Source organism: Acomys russatus, chromosome 3, assembly GCF_903995435.1.
Source record: "Acomys russatus chromosome 3, mAcoRus1.1, whole genome shotgun sequence".
NCBI lineage: Eukaryota > Metazoa > Chordata > Mammalia > Rodentia > Muridae > Acomys > Acomys russatus.
In genome coordinates, this window is record NC_067139.1 from 28,689,212 (window position 1) to 28,706,762 (window position 17,551).

The window sequence follows — 17,551 nt, forward strand, 5'->3', positions numbered from 1 at the left end:
AAGGGAAGAAAACACCCCACACTCTTGGTCTCCTAATTGCGCTGGTAACTGGCAAGGCCGTGCTTCCCCTGGCTTCTCCTTTGGTAACTTTGGAGACAGACTAGGGCACACTCTGGGGAATGGGAGACTTTGTTGCAGGTCTTTGGTTGGAGGTCTTCCTCTAATCATCATCCATCTCACAACTCAGTCCCTGCCCAGAGCTCTCTAGGGTTCTTTCTGCCTAGCAGACCTGATTCAGGCAGAAGCTGCTGGGCTAAGGCGGGGCAGGGAGCGGGGGAGCCAATAGGGCCCCGGGGGCAGGGCTCATCTTAGGAAGGGGGGGGGATGTGGGCGGGATCTGGAAGCCGGGGCGGGGCGCGTCCCGTGGGCTCTAAGCGGGTGGAACTGTGCTGGGGGCTCCCGGCGTGCGGGCATAAAAACACGGCGTGCGCACCGGGCTCGCCGAGCACCGGTCTGCGCACAGCCATCCCGGCGCCGCTGTACGCACGCGCCCCGCAGCCCCTGGCTGACGCCTGCCTTTGCACCTCTTCCGTCGCCGCAGGAAGCAACCACGCACCGCCAGCACCATGCCCCGCATAGATGCAGACCTTAAACTCGACTTCAAGGATGTTCTGCTGCGACCTAAGCGGAGCAGCCTCAAGAGCCGAGCCGAGGTGGGGGGCCGCTGTCATGCTGCCTTCGGGGTGGCAAGGGGGAAGTGGGTGCAAGGGGTGCTACAGGGTGTCTTATCTGTGCCGGAGGCAGGGGCGTCACACCCTCTTCTCCTCCTGAAGGCCAGTCGGCGTTCTCTTACACCTGGACTGTCTTTCGGGTCAGTGATAAGGGAGCCTAGTTCGGGCCTGGAATTTTAAATGCGCTGCCTACCGTAGGTGGGCTTGGGGAAGTTCGCACTGAAACTCGACCGCAGAGGAGCTAAGATCAACCAACCAAGTGACCAGTGACTTTTGAAGGAGTGGGTCTCAGAGGGGCACTCGGGGAGGAGAGGTGCGGAGAGGCTAGGATGAAAAGGACGAGAAGCGCAACTGCAGATTCTTGGATTTTTGGAGCAGTGTCCCCTGGTGCTGGGACCTGCTTCTGCCGATTTAGCAGCAGGTCCTGCGGTGGAATGTTTGCGAACAAGGCAGAAAAACCGGGCTCTCCCTACTCTCAAGTTCGAGATTTTCTTTCTGAGTTGAAATGGTCTTGCTGGGGCAGAGCTTGGGGACCTACTTCTTGGTGGCACCCTGAGGTACTGGACAGCCTGTAGTTCCAGCCCAGAGTGAGACGAGTGTTCGGCGCTGGCCCGAGGGTCATTTGGGCCGTTTGGAAGTTAGTTGTACGATAATAACATGACCGCTTGGGAACAGGTGGAGAAGGGAGCCGGCCGAGGTCAGACTTTGAAGGATAAATAGTTTTCTGGAAAGGCGGAGCCCGCTGGAGGAGTTGTTCCGGGACGGTGGTTTTGCTCTGTGGGGGGAACTCAGAAGGAAGAGCTTGAAAGGGCAGGGTTTGAGAGTTTGAGCCCAAGGAATAAACACTGGGAAGCTAAGCCAGCATGCCGGCACCATCCCTCTTGCTCCACAAACAAGACCAGAAATAAATCCCCTCAGCAAACAACTCGCTCCAGGTGCCCAGACTCGACTGACTGCAGTGCCTTACAGCTGCCAGCTGAGAGTTGGTATGGATTAGGACTGTCTCCTGAGCTAGCCAATGAGCGAGTAGAACCAAGTCACTTTCCCTAAACAGGGCCATTGGAGACAGGAAGTGGGGGTGGGGCATAGGAGAAGTGATGGACCCCTTATCCTTTCAGATTAGATGTCCCTGGAGCTGCCCTTCATCTTGTACTTTCAGGTGCTAAATAACAGGGCAAAAATAAACACTAGAGAAAATAATCTGGATTGTTGAATAAAAACTAGGAGCCAGTAAGTTCCTAAACCCAGACCAGGATGAAGTGTTTGCATTCTGTACTGACTAATAATTTTGTGGCCTTGGTGTTTGTTCATTTAAAGTTTATTTAGAGCCAATTACTTGCAAATGAATACATATTTATCTGTACAAAACAAGGATCTATGCGTTTTCTGAACTGGGATAGCTCTTGGGAGGGTGCAGTATTAGTATTTACGTGAACAGTACGATGCCACGGGACCCTTGGTTTTGTAACTTGTGCTGATGGCCACTCTTAACGTCCTAGCGTGGGCTGAATCTTGGCAGTCTGTGGATACCTGTCGAAGCGAAAATTGATGCCCTCGAAGACTGTTGTTCATACTGTAGCTTTTGTGAGAGAGTTGACTGGCATGGCTGTTCGGACAGTTTGTGGTCTAGGCTCCTGGGGCCCGCCACTCCTACCTCCTGGATGAGCTCACGTAGTGTGGCTTGCCTGCCTGGCACTGCATAAGGAACTACCCGTAGCATCTCTAACGCCCCACCTCCATTTTTTGTGATACTTGATTTTTACTCCAGGCGGGCACAGCCAGGGGCTTGAGATGTGATGCAAGTTGGAAACTCCGCAGTGCATAGGCGATCAGCATCTCAGCAGCTTTGAGAGGGAGGGAGGCACAGGAGAAAGTGGACACCACTAGGGAGCGGGGATCTGGTTGGGAGGGGTTGTGCCAAGGCAACAGTTTGCTCAGAGCCAGGCCTGAAGGAGTCTTAGGGAGCAGGGCAAAAAGATAGAGCAATCTCCTACCGAGGAGTTTACTACTCCTGCCGGAGTATTTTTACTAGTGTACAGAAAACGGAATTTGGTCCAGAGGCAGGGGACAGGGAGGGGTGATGCACTTAGACATGCATTTATGGGGCAGCAGGCTTGTCGTCTCCCAAGAGTCTAACGTCACGTCACGATACCAACGAATGAAGTGCCATGGGATTTGTTGATTGTGTTAAGACATTTGGGTTTATCTGAAACACATGGGGATTTCATTTTTCTGTGGGACATAATCGTGGCTTTAACACCCCACCCCAGGTCTTAAGTAAGAATTTTGCTTGTGTGTACATGTTAGTGCATATGTAGATGTTCATGTATGTGCATAGAGGCAAATATGATGGCTAGAGTCAGCCTCTGGTGTAATGCCTCGGGTACTGTTCACCTTTTTACTGTTATTTTTGATACAGGGTTTTTCAACTGCCTGGAACTTGCCGAGAAGTCTAGTCTGGCTGGCCAGTAAGATCCAGGGAGGCCTGCCTGTTTCCACCTTCCTAGGCCTGGGGATTACAAGTGTGCTGCTCGACCTGGTTTTTTGTTTTTTGTTTTTTTAACTTGAGTTCTGGGGCTCAAACTCAGGTCCTTAAGCTTGTACCACAAACACTTTAATGACCGAGCTGTCTCCCCAGCCAACAAGAGTTTTTTGGTGGTTGTTGTTGGTTTTTTTGTTTGTTTGTTTGTTTGGTTGGTTTTAACATATTAATACAGGATTTTGAAAGTTGGGTATTGAAGAACATTCATGGTAGCGAACCATCCACTTGTCCTAGGATAGGGCAAATGCAAATGCTTATAATGCTTGTCATGATTGTTGAGCCACTGAGGAGGGTTGGGGCTAGGCATCCCCATATGTGACAAGCTGGCCCATAGGGAATAAAGAACAGGGCAGGGCCAGCAGTTAGTTTGAGTTCTGTTACTACACATTTTATTGCCTTGACTTTGTATCTCGTGGCTGCTTTGACACCGAGCTACAGATGAGGTGGCTGATTTGTTTGTTTGTTTCCCAGCTGGGCAGGCTGGAAGGCCCTGATCAAGGTGTATTATTCATTGGGTGGGTTTCTCCTTAGAGCTGTTTGCGAGAGAGACAGCGCCTGTCCCATGCATCTCCCCAGCTCCTGCTGATTTGCTGGCTACTTTTTATTTATTTTTATTTTTTTTTATTAATGTATTCTTTTTTTTTAAATATTTTGTTGTTTTCTGTTTGTTTTTTTTAAAGATTTATTTATTATGTATACAGTATGCATCAGATCACATCATAGATGGTTGTGAGCCACCATGTGGTTGCTGGGAATTGAACTCAGGACCTCTGGAAGAGCAGTCAGGGCTCTTAACCGCTGAGCCATCTCTCCAACCCTATTAATGTATTCTTGTTACATCTCAATGTTTATCCCATCCCTTGTATCCTCCCATTCTTCCCTCCCTCCCATTTTCCCCTTATTCCCCTCCCCTATGACTGTTCCTGAGGGGCATTACCTCCCCCTGTATATGCTCATAGGGTATCAAGTCTCTTCTTGGTAACCTGCTGTCCTTCCTCTGAGTGCCACCAGGTCTCTCCCTCCAGGGGACATGGTCAAATGTGAGGCACCAGAGTACGTGAGAAAGTTATATCCCACTCTCCACTCAACTGTGGAGAATGTTCTGACCATTGGCTAGATCTGAGTAGGGGTTTAAAGTTTACCGCCTATATTGTCCTTGGCTGGTACCTTAGTTTGAGCAGGACCCCTGGGCTCAAATCTGCCTATCATAATGTTCTACTTATAGGTTTCTAGGACCCTCTGGATCCTTCTACTTTGCTATTCTCCCATGCTGTTGCTTTGTCCCAGGCTGTCGCTTTGTTCTCTTGACAGTTGCTGGCTACTTTTGATCATCCTTGGCACGCAGATGCCCAAGTCTAGCCCCTAACTTCATCTCTGTAAGCTGTCCTCCTTTGGTGTGCTTGTGTGCAAGTGGTTCCTCTTTTGATAAGAACATCAGTCATATTGGGCTATTCTACACCCTACGCGACCTCATCTTAACTTGGTCCCTTGCAAAGATCCTAATTTCTAAACACGGTTTCATTCACAGGTACTGGGGCTCAGACTTCAATGCCATTTGGGGGAGCCACAATTCAACCTGTAACAGCCTATGTACACTTTGCTTTGTGGAATTAGAAGGTTTGTCCAGACTTGCCCTCAGTCACGTGTGCAGGGGAATCACTTGGGGAGACACTCCAAAATATATAGTTTCCAGCACAGAAGCTTAGATTGATAGAGATTGAGGAGGCCTTGACAGGTTTGGGGAGATCCTCATGAAGGCTTTCACTATGTGAACCACTGCTCTGACATATGATTCCTTTTCCCCTTAGGGACTGTGTGGCTCACAGTGGCGTGAGGCTGGGTAGGAGCCCGTCAGAAGCAATGGAGGAGCTTCCTGGGCCCCATCAGCACTCAGAAGGCTTGTTTCAGATAGTCAGGATGCTGGACTTCACTCCCCAAGTGACTCCGATCTGATCCGGGGGGCCTTTGTGGACCACTTCCCTGAATATTTTCCCAAAGGCCAGCCTTGCTTCTAGGGCATCCTCTTTCACCCCAGAGTCAGGTAGCAGTTGCTTAGGACCGTGTGGGCGAGTGTCTGTGGAGCCTAACATACAGGCGTGGCCATGTATGCTCTTAAGGATTGGGGGAGGAAGTGTGGGTGGGCAGCAGGGCCAGTTCCCTGTGGCATCCCATATCGGTGCCTTTCTGCCCCATCTGTGAGTGATCACTTTTGTTAGGGGTGTGGAGCTTATTTCCGGTAGTAGCTCCTTAAGCTTGACTCATTACATGTCAGTGTGTACTTTAGACCTGCAGGATGCTGGGTAATGATCAGACTGACTCACTGAAGAGAACAGAAGTTATTTTGGGGTCAAAGGGGGGGGGTATAGTTTGCTACTTTCTGAGTGGGAAATTGGGGGTGCTTTATCTGGGGCACTCAGCAGTGGTGGCAGAGTAAAGGCCTGGGAGGCCGGGGTGAAGTCGTTATCTCTCAGTGAACAAGAGGACTGTTCTGGGGGTGTGTATGTGTCTGGGTAGATAAGATTAGGGCAGATAATTTAATTTCTCATTCTTAGAACCAAGTATTGGGAGGAATCTGCCTTATGTCATTTGGGAGGGAAAAGTTTGCTGGCCAGAGCCTGGTAAAAAGTGGAGATAGGAAGTGAAGGGCGCACTCTCTCTTTCTTTCTCTCTCTCTCTCTCTCTCTCTCTCCCTCTCTCCCTCTCCCCCCCCATCTCTCCCCCCCCCACTGTGTGTGTGTGTGTGTGTGTGTGTGTGTGTGTGTGTGTGTGTGTGTGTGTACTGCAGATAGCTTTTGGCGTGCCAATGGGGAAAAACAGCTGGGGACAGAGAGTGCATCTTGGGATGAATTACAAGAGTGTTTGAGACCAGGACTTCTGATTGTTTTCAATCTGGCCCCAAAGTGGGAGGGCCTTCTTGCAAAGTTGCCTCTTTCAGACATCCTGGGGGGTGTCAGCTAGACTTGCTTTAACCAAGAGAGGAAATCCAGAAAGGGTTGAGACACCTCCTGGAAGTTCATGGAATAACAGCCAGCATCTCACTTCCTCTCCCTGACTGCTCTGCTGAGGGCTAGCACAGTCATTTTATGACACCAGCAAGCCAGGAAGCCTTTCCGACTTGTAGAAGCAAGAAAATGAAACGGCTGAAAAGTTCTGAGGTGTAGCACACAGTGTGCTCTGACTTAATGCAGGCTGTGAAGGGCAGGTTGAATGAAATGGAAAAGAGGGACACAAGGAGAACACTGGTTGAAGATGGCAATTGTATGTACTCAGGCAGTGGGGTCCATGTAGGACTAAATTGTTTCAGAGGCTGAAAGTTCAAGTTTCTTCTTTACAGGTCACTTCTAGTGTGGTCTGTGTTACTTAGGGTTCAGTCAAAGCAATGGGTGATGCAGGGTGTTTCAAATGGGAAATTTATTAATCTACAGTGTGTGTGTGTGTGTGTGTGTGTGTGTGTGTGTGTGTGTGCTCGTGTGTAAGGCGTGTGCATGGTGTATATATGGAGGTCAGAGGACAATCTTTGGTGTGGATCCTCAGGGTCTTTCTATCTTTTGTTTGAGACAAAATCTGTCACTGGCCTGGAGCCTCACCAAGTTGGTCAGACTAGCCAGGCCTAAGAGCACTAAGGAATCAACTGTTTCCACCTCCTGTATCCTCATGGCTGATATACTAGGCATGTACCTGGCTTCCCAGTACTTCCGGTGATCCTAATTTAGGTTCTCATGCTTGCAAGGCATGCACTTTATCGACAGACATCTCCTCTACTGAAATCCCTCCTGACATAGCTGAGAGCTTGGCAGTAGCAATAGGGTGAGAGTTGGTGAGAGACATTGGACCCTGCTGGGAAAGCTGGAACCAAGGGATGGGGGCAGTCCAGATCTCGCCTTGTCCTTCAGTATCCTCCAGGTTCTCACTTGGCACCCATGTTTGGTCAAACCCAGACAGACGGGCATTTAAGAACCGGGGTCTTAGGAGTGGCCTCTCTGTGATAAGCTCAAGCACAAGACTACCCGGGGTCACAGGTAATTCTGACGCCGCCAGCTCTCTGTGAGGACCCAGCTTTGGCACATCGTTCTGCCAAGCCCACACAGTCCTGGCTGGGCATCCTACTGGATTGCTGACAGCTCACAGTCACATGTGCACTCAAGTGGGAACTCCGGGAGAGTTGGTGGGGGCCCTCCCTACAGCCATCAGAGGAACAAGTGTCTCTCTGGAGAAACAGATGGGTGTATTGTATTGCCTTCCAGCTCTCATAATCACAAAAAAAGCTGCCGGAAGTGAGAGGCAAAGGATTAAGGAATTGTAGCTCAGTGCTGGTAACTCTGGAGTGTGGTTCAAGGTGAACAGGGCATGGGAAGGACCTGATGGGAGGAGGAGGAAGGGCTACTGTCGTTGGGGAAGAGTGGTTGGATTTTTCTAGAGGAGGAATGGGCCCTCCAGTGCTTGGAGCCAGCGGAAATAATCATGTGAACATGCGTGAGACAGGATGCAGAGAGAGGGTGGCAGTGGGATTGGAGAGGCTGATGGGGACAGCTTATACATAGATCCAGCATCTTATCCAGGTGTGCGGGGACAGAGGGGACTGTCTGAGCTTTTGTAGAGGGGTGTACCCTGCTGCTTGGTTTCCTTGGGGGGCTCTCCTGTCCTTGGGACACCAGGCCAGAGCTCTAAGAGATTCTAGGGCCTGAGGGCCAGACTCATCCTTGGTGTCCTCCCTACTGACTCTGAATACTGGGAGTTCTGCCACCTCTCATTTCTTTCCCCTTTTGCAAAAATAGGTGGATCTCGAGCGGACCTTTACGTTTCGAAACTCAAAGCAGACCTACTCAGGAATTCCCATCATTGTGGCCAACATGGACACCGTGGGGACCTTTGAGATGGCTGTGGTAATGTCACAGGTAATGTCACAGGCTCAACCACTTCAGGAGATCCTCCACTGTTTAGGGGAGGGTGGTGGCAGTGGTGTCAGGTGCCTGGACTCTGTCATTTTTTGCTGAGTCTGATTGTCGTAAGAAACACATCCGGGCCTTCTTCTGTAGTCAAAAGATGTGCCACGTCTGAACTCTGCCCTCTGTGAAATGGTCCAGATCTGCCTCTGGCTCTCCTGTGAAAATGCCTGTAATGGTTTTAGAAATCAGGCTTTCAAAAGGAAGTTAGGCAACAGGCTGGATGCCATATTAGAGAGGCCATTATCTTTAAGTTGACGACAACCACTTTGCATGTGCGTTTGTAGCTTTTAATACCTTGTGTTGGGGAATGCCATCGCTCCATGGGGGTAGGGTCCTTTTGCAGATGAGGAAACTGAGGCAGACAGAGAAAGAGGAGGGACATCTTGCCCCAGGGCTGTCAGTGAAGTAGAGAGGGAGGACACAAACCCAAAGTGACCCCAGAATCAGTAGGACACATCTCCAAATGTATGGATCCCAAGGCAAGTTCAAGGCTTCTCCTCACTAGTATCTTGGCCTCAGGAAACATGGAGGAGACGTCAGTTGTAAGTGTTTGCTGCCTCACAGAGCTGTGTGCCGGGTGTGGGAATCTTCCACATCCCAGACTGGAGTGTTTCTTGATGATGAGCACGGGAGCTGTGTATATGTTTCTGTTGGTCACGTCTGCCAAGTACAAAGAGAAAGGCAATTAGTCGGAACAGCTTCTCACTGTGGGGCAGCAGGTCTGACCACAGGAGGCACTGGGATTCATCATTAGGCAGCGATGAGGAGGAAAAGTGTGTCAAATTATGAGCTCAGAAAGTGGAGTTGGGGGTCCTCCACCTCACTGAGGATTGGCCATTTGTCAGCTCTAAGCCTTTGCCAGAGGGGAGTCTGAGGCAAAGAAATTAATTGCTAAAGGAAGTGATGTGTTTTCCTCCTAATCTTTTCCTTGCTTTGTCATTAATGACTGTTTGTAACGAATTTTTAGTGTATGCTGTGCTGTGAGAACGTGTCCCCGAACATGTAACCCATGTGTTAAAGGATGTTTCTCAGGGTGGTGCTTTTCAAGGTAGTAGAGCCTTTTAAGAGATTGAGCCTAGCAGGAAGTCATTAGGTCATTAGAGGTGTGGCCTTGAAATGGAGTGTGGGACCCCAGTGTCTTCCTCTTTCCTCTACTCCCTGACTGGGTATAAGGTGAATAGTTTTGATCTGCTCTGTCCTGTCGCCATGATGTGCTGACATGCCACAGTCCCAAGATCAATGGGCCCTTCAATAGAGCAAGCCAGTATGAACCTTTGTTTGTTCTAAGTTAATCACCTCAGGTACTTTATTATAGTGATAGCAAGCTAACAGGGTTAAAGGATGTGGGGCTCAGGGATCTATACGCAGCCTGGTTTGTCTGTACCCTTGATTGTTACTCATTGAATAACCTGGAACTTGCTGTGTGCCCTTCCCTTTTCTATGGGATATGCATAGCCATAAGGAATGCATAGCCCACACAGGCAGAGATAACCATATGTGGGTTCTGTGAGTTTTCTATTTTTAGGATCCATAGACAATGTGAACTAATATAGTCATGGGATTTTAGAGTGGGAAATTGGAGGTGTAGGGGCAATTCAGAGGTTAGAGGAGAGTCCTCGGAACAGGGGAGTTTGAGTCTGGCCATGGCTGTGAGCAATTGCTAAATTAGTTAGTTCTTCTTCCTCTGCCCCACGCCCCCTTTGGAGGTAGGGTCTTGCTATGTAGCTCTGGTTGGCCTCCTCCCGCCCCAGTCCTTTAGCCTCAGCTCCCAGGGTGCTAAGTGCTGGAGTTTTAAGCATGTGCCACCCTACCCAGCCTTGCTATGTATTTCTTAAATTCCTTAAACCCTATTTCTGCTCATAATGATAATCATTCTGTTTAAAGTTGTCCTGAGAAGTCAGTGGTGTCTGCAAAGCATTGGCCCAAAGGTGGTAAAGTCTGGTTCAATAGCCAGAGAGGTGTGGTTATTTATGTAACTACCCCCTTGGCTTTCAGCAAGATGTGTTTAGGCTGGGAATTGGAGGGAGCTTTGGGTGTAAGGCAAGGTCCCTTGGTTGGCTAAGCATAAGCTTGCATTAGGATGGTCACTCTCCTGATCTTGGGGATCTTTTACATGTATGTTCTTGTCCTGCCTTGGGTGTGGGCAAGAGCTAGGTGGCCAGCTGGGTAGAAAAGCCCCTTTATTTCCGCTCTTGCCTTTGGACAGAGATTCCCAGGCTGAGCACACATGGTCTGATCATATCAGAGCAGGAGACCATTTTATGATCCATTGCTTCACGGCACACACCTTTGTTTGTTTTTGGCTCCCAGGGACACATTCAGAACAAATTAGGCATGAATGGCAGCCGCAGATGCTTTTATCTGTGCCTTACCCCAGCACGCAGAGAGGGAGACAGGCTCCCCTGACTCCCTCCTGACAATCTGGTTTTGTTTCCTAGCATGCCATGTTTACAGCAGTTCACAAGCATTACTCCCTGGATGACTGGAAACGGTTCGCGGAAAACCACCCCGAGTGCCTGCAGGTATGATGACAATGACGGGTGTTTTATGTGACAAGGGCTGAGGGGGGGAATAAAAGTCGTCAGCAATGTCAAGAGCATCTGAGTCTGTACACAGGAGGCTAGTGGGTCACTGCCAGGGCTCCACTGAGGAAAACCAGGAATTACCTGTGAAGTCGGCTTCCCCTTGGAGAGTAGACATCCATCATTAGCTCCTGGGGAAGGACTTGTGTCCTGCTAGGGGGTTCCAGGTGAATGCAACCTAAGTGATTTTTTCCCCCCTGGCTACAGACAGTGCATCCTAATTACAACGAATTGTCTTGTCTTTCAATACCTTATACACACACCTGCCAGGCTGGCTGTCATGAGAATGGTGTGAGAAGTAGTGAGGATGTGGAGAGATGGGAATGCTCATATATATTGGGGGTACCATAGGAGCTGAGGCTGCTTTGTGAATGGCCTAAAAATTCCTTGTGCTGCAAACTTTTATGTCAACTTAGCACAAGCAATCGTCATCTGAGAGGAGGGAACCCCCGATTAAGAAAATGCTTCCATAAATCAGGCTGTGGGCATTTTCTTAGTGATTGATGAGGGAGGGCCCAGCCCATAGCTGGTGGGGCCATCCCTGGACCCTATAACAAAGCAGGCTGAGCAAGCCATGAGGAGCAAGCCAGTAAGCAAGACCCTTCCAAATGACCTCTGCATCAGCTTCTGCCTCCAGGGTCCTTGCCTGCTGTGTCGTGATTTCCTTGGAAGCAGAAGCCAAATAAACCCTTTCACCTCAAAGTTGCTTTGGTCAGGGTGTTTCCTCACAGCAATAGTGACCCCTGACTAAGACACTCACGAGAGTAAACATGGGTTACCATGTCGCCCAGCAGTCCCATTTCTAGAGGAAATGAAACCATCCATACACACACACACACACACACACACACACACACTTGTTCATGAATTCTCATAACATTTATAATAGCCCAAAAGTAGCAAATGCAAACTAAACAACTGAAATGTCTAGTTGATGGACAAAGAAATAAAATGCATCAATATGATCAAATGATATCCAGCCACAAAGGGACTGAAGTGCTGGCTTATGTTGTAGTATGAAAAACCCTGAGAGCATTTTTCTGGGTAAAAACCAAACACAAAAGCCCACAAGTGTGATTTCATGGACACTAATTGCCCATGGTGGCCAAATACATGGAGACATGGTTGTCTGGGCCTGGTAGCAGGAGGAAGGAGTCAAAGAGTCTATCAATCATTCAGAGCCAGGCCTGGCGCCATAGCCTATAATCTCAGCTACTTTGGAGGCTGAGGCAGGAGGAGCTCAAGGTCAAGGTCAACAGGGGCAACTTAGCCTGCCTCTGAAATAAGAAAATTAGAGAGAAGCTTGGGATATAGCTCAGCTAGGATTTACCCGTGAGGACCGACAAGTGCATGACACCCTACATTCAGTATTCAGTATCTCGTGCTATTAAAAAAAAAAAAAATCCTCCTGGGAACCAGGAGAATGTTCTATACTAATGACATAACTAAATATGCTAAAATCATTGCGTACTCAAGGTGATGGCTTGGTCTAAGCTTAGTCTAAGGTTTCTGTTGCTGTGATGAAGCACTATGACCAAAAAGCAACCTGGGCAGGAAAGGGTTATTTCATCCTGCAGTGTGTCCATTGAGTGTACAGTCCACCATCTAGAGAAGTCAGGGCAGGGAGTTGACACAGGCAGGAACTGAAGCAGAGGTCATGAGGAGTGTGGCTTACTGGCTCATGTTTGCTCAGCCTGCTTACGTATATCACCGGGGACCACCAGTCCAGGGCCAGCGCTGCCTATGGTGAGCTTGGCCCTCTCACATCAATCAAGAAAATGTACCACGGGCTTGCCCACAGGCCAGTCTAGTAGGGGGCATTTCTCAATGGAGGTTCCCTCTTCCAAAACGACTGCAGCTTGTGTCAACTTGACATAAAAGTAGCCAATATAGATGACTTACATGCTGTGTTGCTATGTCTTAGAAGCCACTAAGTAAATGGGTGTTTAAAAATGATGTCATAAACCCTCTTGTAACATGAATGAGTTTCCTTCCAGTACATTCCACTGGTTCTAAGCCAAACGCAGCAGTAAGGCCTGGCCTGCCTCTCTGTGGGCAGATCATTCGTAATAAGATAATGATTGTGGCTGCTGGCATGGCTGCTGTCACCATGGTTTAATTAGGTATGGACTTTTACTACAAAAATGTTGGCTTAAGAGATAAAATAATTTTGGCACAATATAAAGTCTTTCATGTTTGACATATTGTTCAGAGACTCTGAACAATGTAGATGCTTCATGCTAGTGGTTGGGTGTCTAATTTCAGGCTTCTTGTAGATGCCAACGTCCTTGGTTGCTCAGATCCTGTAATGAATCTATATGTAACCTATACAGCTCCTTTGTAGAATGAAATAATTTCTGTATGACTTGTAATGCCTTATACAATGCAAGTGATATGTAGCTAATTAGTGCATATATATCACATGCATAACAACAAAACAACAAAAAATCCACATCAACTTGGGTGTATTTTTTTAAAAGGCTTATTTTTATGTGTGTGTTTGCCTGCATATATGTTTGTGCATGACATGTATGCCTAGTACCCACAGAGGCCAGAGGAAGGTGTTGGATCCTCTGGAACTGGCCTTACATATGGTTATAGGCATTTGTGTGGGTGCTGGGAGCCAAATCTGTGCCCTCTGCAAGAGCAGTAAGCACTTTTAACCACAAAAACCATCTCTCCAGCCCCTGGTTTTCTTTATTTGTTCATTTTGAGATATGATGTCTTAGTTTTCATCCTCCGTTTCTGAGCTGAAATAACTCTGACAAAGGCAACGTTAGGGAGGGTTTATTTCGGCTCACAGTTCAGGAGTGCAGACTGCCCTGGGAGGGAAGTCAAGGCGGTAGGAGTTTGAAGCCGCTGGTCACGTGAATCCACAATCAGGAAGCAGAGAGCCAGGAATGCACACTGCTGCTCAGCTCTGCTTCTCCATTCACACATATCCCAGCAAAGGAACGGTGCTGCAGGTCTCCCACCTCAAGTCATGGCAGTCAAGGACTTTCCCAAAGGCATGCCCTTGAGGCCTGTCTCGCCGTTCCTTCTAGACTCTCTCAAGTTGATAACGCTAAATGTCACACAGGTGTCCTGTGGTGCAGACTGGCCTTGGGCTCTGTAGGTAGAGAATGACTGTAAGCTCTCTAGCAGCTGAGTCACAACCTAGCCACATAGTTCCTTAATCTGTAAATGCCTGTGGCCCTCAGTTGTTATTTCTGGAAACTTCCTATACGTTACCCTTCTGGGAGTTTCCCCACATGACACATTTGTGTCAGTAGCTCCCCGAGCAGCACAGAGTTTCAGACAGCAAGCCTGAAAAATGAAGCAGAAGTCAAGAACAAGGTCTCCCGAGCATATCAGAATCTGTTTACTGTGAGGTTTTGTTGCCAAGACCCTGGTCCAAGGATGAGTCTAAGTCGAGGGTAGGAAAGAAAACATGAAGTTTAGCTCATGGAAGGAGCAGGTCTCTCTTACCTCTACGGCTGTTTGTCTCTTGCACAGAGCCTCTGTGTTAGCTCAGGGTAGACCTCAGAGGGTCTCAGGATGGAGGGAGGGGCTTTCTTGGAATACTGCTGTTCACGGCTGTCTTCCTTGCTTCACTTTGCCACAGCACGTAGCCGTGAGTTCGGGCAGTGGGCAGAATGATCTTGAAAAGATGAGCTGTGTCTTGGAAGCCGTGCCTCAGGTGAGGTTCATCTGCCTGGATGTGGCCAATGGGTATTCGGAACATTTCGTGGAATTCGTGAAACTGGTCCGATCCAAATTTCCTGAGCACACCATCATGGTAAGCATGGTAGAATGCTTTCAAGATGGGAACAATAAAGATGCAGTGTGCAGGGAGTGTGGGGGTGGGTGGGGGTGGGGTGGGGGTGGGGGCTTGTTTCTTTTCCACAGCTGTTGTCGCAAGAGTGGTTTTCAATCTCCAAGAAAGGGACAAGTAGACTCTAGGGAAGACCAGAAGGACTAACTTTCTTGTAAAACATAAATCCAATCCTGATAAACATGGCTGCTCATGATTCGCCTTATGGCACCACCATGTTTTCAGACCTATTTGCCTTACATTTCCCTGTCAGGAAGTTGGCAGTCAGACATTGTCTCTGCTGAATGGAGTTCAGTTGTCTTTTTAAGGACCTTTCTAAACTAAGTTGCTTTTGGTCATGATCTGGTCACGGTATTTTATCACATCAACAACAACAAAAAGAACCAAACAACACCAACAAGTAATACAGAGATCACCTCCTGGGAAGAAAAATGGGCCAGGGTCAAGGTATTGCCCTTCACAGACGTGCCTTATCTACCTACCTTCTTCAGTGAGGCCTCCTCTAGCTCCTTGATAGCTGCTTCCCTCTGAACTCCTCGGTGGATTAATCTATCGGTGGAAGCAGTGCCCTCTTGATCCAGTCACCCCCGTACAGCACCTTCAGCTGAGGCCTTTTGGGGAACCCCTTCATGCTCAGGCCTGGACTTCCTGAGATAGATTTCCTAATGATAAAGCCATCAGGAGAAATGTTGTCTGTTGAGCCTTTGGATTCCTGACACCGCTTGTCTGAAGTCCCTGCCCTCCCTTGGGGTAGATCTTCATCTGACTTCTCTACATCCTTTGCTAAGTTGGTTAGCCGGCTTCCCGAGGTGTGTGTGTGTGTGTGTGTGTGTGTGTGTGTGTGTGTGTGTCTGTCTCTAGCAGCCACTCTAGCAAACTGCCTGAGGAGGTGGTCAGCGAACCTTGGATCTGAGAGCAAGCCAGGCAGGAGCTGTGGAGCCTGCTGCTCCGGGTTGGCTTTCAGTGTGTGAAGCAGTCTTGTGGGACTGAGCTCAGATCTGTGGGGTCTGACACCATGTCCAGGTACCATCTGAATGGAGTTAAGTTGGAGGACATTCTGCTGGGAATTATTTCGTGCTTGGGAAAACACCCACACGTTCATGGGTTTGTTGCATGTGAGACTAAAAGTTCAGCTTTCTTCTGCATCTCTTAAGTTCTCCGGGTATTTCAGTGTGATGCCAGTTCCCTCTCTGGTTTCCAGCATCTTGGTAAAGACTAGGAACGATTATTCCACATTTAGTGTAGATCAGGAATCTTTTTTTTAAAATGTATTTATTATTATGTATACAGTGCTCTGCCTGCATGTATGCCTGCAGCCCAGAAGAGGGCATCAGATCACATTATAGATGATTGTGAGCCACCAAGTGGTTGCTGGGAATTGAACTCGGGACCTCTGGAAGGGCAGTCCGTGCTCTTAGGTCTGGGCATTTATCATAATCCCACACTAACATAAAATAACCAAACCAATTTCGGAAGAGAGCACAGAAGGCCAAGTCCGTCCCTTACACTGCGCGTTGAGACTCCTTTGTCCTTGTTCACCTGCCCCTGGGCAGTATGGGGCGAGAGGTAGATGCCTTCCTTTCTAGTTGGGGAGGCCTGCATGGGGCATGGTAAAGCTGCTATCCCTTCCCCTGCCCAGGACCACTCATGCTCACTTAGTCCCAGGCCCCATCTGGCGACCCAAGGGTAGTCTCTGTGCTAACTTTCTTTGGACTACTTAAGAGGGAAGACAAAGCTGGAATTCCAGAAGAGCAGAAGCCCTAGGCCCTGGCCAAGATGTGCTGGCCTTGAATAGCACCTGACCTTAAAACTTAAGTTGTCTGATTTCCTGACAGGCTGCAGAAATCTCAACAAGTATTGTTGGGGATGTGGCGCCCTGCATGGATTCCATGAGATGGGGAGAGAAGGAAAGGCCCAAGGCTGCTGAGGTCTGCAGGGGCCTGGGGGACTTTGCATGGGTCTGTAGGGGTCTGGAAGGGTCTGGAAGGGTGGGATCTCCCTCTCCTGTCTTTATTCCTCTGGAGACATGGAGGGTTAGTGGCTGAGAGCCTGTTCCTGTTTACTGCCCTCATGGCTTGCAGGTTGCTTACAGAGGATTAATGGTAAATGACACAGGCTTAAGGAGGTGGCTTAGTGCTTCTGCCTCACACCTTTGGTAGCCTTATCAATTATGGAAAGTGCATACACAGCGATGCTTCAGGAACCCTACATCTCGCTGCTCCCCTCCCCTTCTGCCACGACTTCTCACCTCAGGCTTTCTCTTCCCTCTTGGCAGCTGTCCTGGTCTTGCCAACTTCACATTCCTAAACAAACACCATTTGAGTTGGGCCACCTCAAGCTTTCTGTACGTGGTCATCCTGTCTGTGTGTGTGGTTTTTTGGTTTTTGGTTTTTGGTTTTTCGAGACAAGGTTTCTCTGTGTAGCCCTGGCTGACCCGAACTCACTTTATAGACCAGGCTGGCTGGCCTCGAACTCACAACGATCCACCTTCCTCTGCCTCCTGAGTGCTGGGATTAAAGGCATGTGCCACCACGCCCAGTTTATCCTGTGCTTTGTGTCAGCTTTTGACCCGTGGTATGTTTGAGCTCCTCCCTGCTGTTTTGCCAGCTGAGTTTGTGAGTACTGAGACGGAAGGCCATTGCCACTGCTGGTTTCCCTGATGCCTCACTCATCCTTTTTTATGGCTCTGCTTGGTAGCTAGTTGGCAGCACCATTAAACTCACCATCTCGGTGCCTCCCTTCGGGCTACTGCCAAAATGCCATAAACAGGGTGGCTTTTAAATCATGGAAACTTACTGGAAGTCCAAGACCAAGGTCTGCCTGCTGTCCGGTGGCACTGTTCCTTTATAGGTAACTTGGAGGGGGTGTCCTCACATTGCAGAAAGACCCACACATGCTCCCTCAGTTCTCTCTAAGGAGCAGTAACCAATGAGAATCCTCTTGGTGACCTTATCCTTTGATCGCACTGCCCTAGCCTTTCAGGTTCCAGGGTACAA

The 17,551-nt window shown here is 48.8% G+C and overlaps 1 protein-coding gene across 2 annotated transcripts in view; it reads left to right on the forward strand.

Moving 5' to 3' along the window:
* Positions 1-371: 371 nt before the first annotated feature.
* The window catches only part of Gmpr (guanosine monophosphate reductase), a 38,402-nt gene continuing 21,222 nt past the window's right edge, over positions 372-17,551 (forward strand). Inside the window, exons 1-4 of one of the 2 annotated variants that reach the window (XM_051170721.1) lie at positions 372-653; positions 7,989-8,108; positions 10,598-10,681; positions 14,346-14,519. In XM_051170721.1, the coding sequence (XP_051026678.1) occupies positions 567-653; positions 7,989-8,108; positions 10,598-10,681; positions 14,346-14,519 (465 nt within the window). In that variant the 5' untranslated portion in view covers positions 372-566. Of the gene's footprint in view, positions 654-7,399; positions 7,550-7,988; positions 8,109-10,597; positions 10,682-14,345; positions 14,520-17,551 lie in introns of those variants that run through there. The other variant, XM_051170728.1, reaches the window with a different exon arrangement.